Source organism: Cryptotermes secundus, unplaced genomic scaffold, assembly GCF_002891405.2.
Source record: "Cryptotermes secundus unplaced genomic scaffold, Csec_1.0 scaffold2945, whole genome shotgun sequence".
In the NCBI taxonomy this organism is placed as follows: Eukaryota; Metazoa; Arthropoda; class Insecta; order Blattodea; family Kalotermitidae; genus Cryptotermes; species Cryptotermes secundus.
In genome coordinates this window covers 4,438-7,417 of record NW_019724800.1, presented here as the reverse complement: position 1 = coordinate 7,417, position 2,980 = coordinate 4,438, and the positions used below count along the sequence as shown (strand labels likewise).

General features: G+C 44.3%; 1 protein-coding gene across 1 annotated transcript in view; it reads right to left on the bottom strand.

The window, feature by feature from the left end:
- Positions 1 to 1,309: 1,309 nt before the first annotated feature.
- The window catches only part of LOC111863114 (bromodomain-containing protein 2-like), a 2,900-nt gene continuing 1,229 nt past the window's right edge, over positions 1,310 to 2,980 (bottom strand). The window contains exons 2-3 of the mRNA XM_023849147.1: positions 2,612 to 2,969; positions 1,310 to 1,662 (exon numbers count right to left, since the gene is read on the bottom strand). Of these exons, the coding sequence (XP_023704915.1) occupies positions 1,310 to 1,662; positions 2,612 to 2,969 (711 nt within the window). The remainder of the gene's footprint in view (positions 1,663 to 2,611; positions 2,970 to 2,980) is intronic.

The window sequence follows — 2,980 nt, the reverse complement described above, 5'->3', positions numbered from 1 at the left end:
GCAGGGCAAAAGGCGCAAGCTAAGAAGCCGAAAGTCAATTGGCCCTCAGTTGTGCTAAGTTGAACTCTATATCTGGTAATGCGAAGATGTTAAGCTTCCGCCACATTTGGGAATCCTAGTGCGTGTGCAACGGTAAACTGTAAATCAGCCATAGCGCTGTATTTAAATTAAATTGCGGCTCCGGTCTAGAAACCCGAGATTAACGGCCGTGGGGATCCGTTGCGCTGACCACGTGATACTCTTTATCCGCAAAAGTTGGCACTAATTTCGCCAACAAGCGGGTTTCGATCGGTCAGTATAGTTTGTTTGCGGACTCAAGCTACGGAGTTTGGTTTACAGTTTATGATAAGGACCAGTGCTGGACTTTTGTGAACACGGCAATGAACCTACGGATTCCATAAAATGTTGGTAAGTCCTTGAGTAGCTGAGCGACTGGCGGCGTCTCAAGAAGGACTCAGCTCCACGGAGTTAGTTTGTAGTAGAAACCCATCAAGTTCAAATACTTAATGGGCAATAGTAAAAGGGTTTGCATTTCCATGAGTGGGCCATTATTTGCCAGTAGCAGAAGGCATAAAAACCTTTAAAGGAATTTTGTTGTTGTTTAAACGTATGATGGTACTACAGTATTTTCAAATGTATGAAGTAACTATAGACGGGGTTAATATTTGTAATAGATTTTTGAACATTTACAAACCTAAACTGCAAGTAACTACAGCGCTATCGCTAATTCACACTCTGCAGATAAATATAGCAAGCACTAAGTGTTCTCAGTGTGCTGTGTCTTCATCAGTCGTTGCCTAGTGACGGATCCCAACAATACCCTCTGCTTCCGTGCTGAGTGCTGACAGTTAAACTGCTACTGGCCCTCGCCAGCAAACTGATACTTGGTTGCGATTCCCACTGGTATCATGATCTTATTTTACTACCTGACGGCTCTCCAGAAGCGTTAGCAGTAACAGATACCAGTTAACAAAGGCTGCTGGATTGCATCAGCAATGAAAGAATAACAAATACACAAGAAACTAACCGTAGAAGCATAGCTACAAACTTCATCGCCGTCATTAATAATGCAAAAACGGCGAAAAATGTTAATAATTCTATACAAGCATTATGAACAACGCAGAACACAGCCAGAGACTGATTAAAGAAGAAAATTATGTGAACTAAATTATAAAATAGGATTGATTTCGCTGAAGACCAATAGGTTGGGCAGAACTATCTAAACAACGACAACAACAACAATAAAGTAATGCAGAAAGTAAATTTAAACAACTGTAGAAACGCTACTAATAACACGCATACTATAAATTCAACCAAGTGGCCTACGACAGCGGCAGATTTCTGCAGGGATTCCCTGATGCGCTGGGTAATTCCCTTCAGCTGAAAGTGCAACGCCCCACTCCAGGTGGTGGTCACAGTAGCGGTTCTCGAGTGCACATTGCCGATCCATCTTCTCCCCTGTCTGCTTCTTAAACGCCTGGAAGCTGTTGTCCATGGTGGAACTGACAGAGAAAGTCATGGGACCAGATGTGTTTTGTGGAGATAATCCTCGGGCAAGAAAAGACCAGGAGCTGCCATTCTTCACATTATTTTTCTTGAAAGCTGATACAAAGTTACATTCTGATACGTTGGCTGAGTCTGAGGAAATTTCCTTATTCTCAGCTTGANGAACAAAGTACAGCAGAAAGTAAATTTAAACAACTGTAGAAACGCTACTAATAACACGCATATTATAACAGAAGGTAAATTCAACTAGCTCTAGAAATGTTACAAGACTGGTTGCTAGGAGTGGATAAAAAATTTATGGCACACCCGTTGACATACGAATGCCGTTATTATAAATCCTCCCTAGGAGTAGTCTTGGTTCTGTCTTGGTTGGTTGCATGACTGGATTATTGGCAGCTTTTGCGAAGACATTACTGGAATGCTATTGTGAAGTTGGCCGCCGGGCAGGCAAGGGCTTGTCAAGGCCCGGTTCTATGGGTATTTGTATCCTGTCCTTGCTGGAGGCAGTTGTGGCGATCAGGAGCATCTGTGCCAGGGTATCTCCTGGGACTGTAACCTGCTTGATGTGCTTAGGGGATATCAGGTTTGCCACTGGAACTGGAGTGTCATTGCGGAAGCTATGGTAGGTGCCGCTGTTATGATTGTGGTCTCTATACTAGTTATTACCTCAAATAAGATGGTCACCTTCATAGCGGGTTGAGCAGGCTTCTCTGCAGCTGGAATGTTCACTTTTGTTGGTATGGGGGCCGGGACAGGGGAAACAACTTTCTTGATTGCAGCCGCAGTAACTGTGACGTTTGGAGTGTTAGGCTGAGTAGGTAGAGCATGATATTTCACGCGGAACGGTTACGTTGTCATTGCTGGCTCTGTGATGGGAGCCTGCTGCTCGAATTCTGCAGGCTTGTGACCAGCAATACTTATGATGTGACATGCTGACTGCGTTGTAAATGTTGAAACAGGATCTCTGGTGCCACATAATCCTGGTGTCTTAGTCTGATGGCCCTTTTTCTTCTTCTCTTGATTGGTAGCCTCTTGTTCAACTTGCTTTCGAGTAACTGTCACAAAAACTGTAACTAGGAGTCTGTGTCCGAACTGCTGGAACTACTAGAGTCTGTGTCCGAACTGCTGGAACTACTTGAACCTCTGTCCGAACTACTAGACCTAGTAGAGTCTCTGTCTGAACTGCTGGAACTGGAGACTGAAAGGTCGGAGATGACACCAACATCCACAGACTTGCTCTTCTCTGTCGTGAGCAGTTTATTTGCCAACTCAACCTGTCCTGTCACGTCCTGCGTCCTCTTCTCCAATTCCTGCTCCTCCTTAGCTATCAGCTCATCTTCTGACGTCGATAAAAGCTTCTTGTACGGCTTACGTGGTTTCTTACTGAGACAGGATGCAACAAACGACTCCAGTTCTCGCAACGTAGACGGCTTCAGAGTTCCAATGTCAACCTCAACATCATCCTGAACAGAAT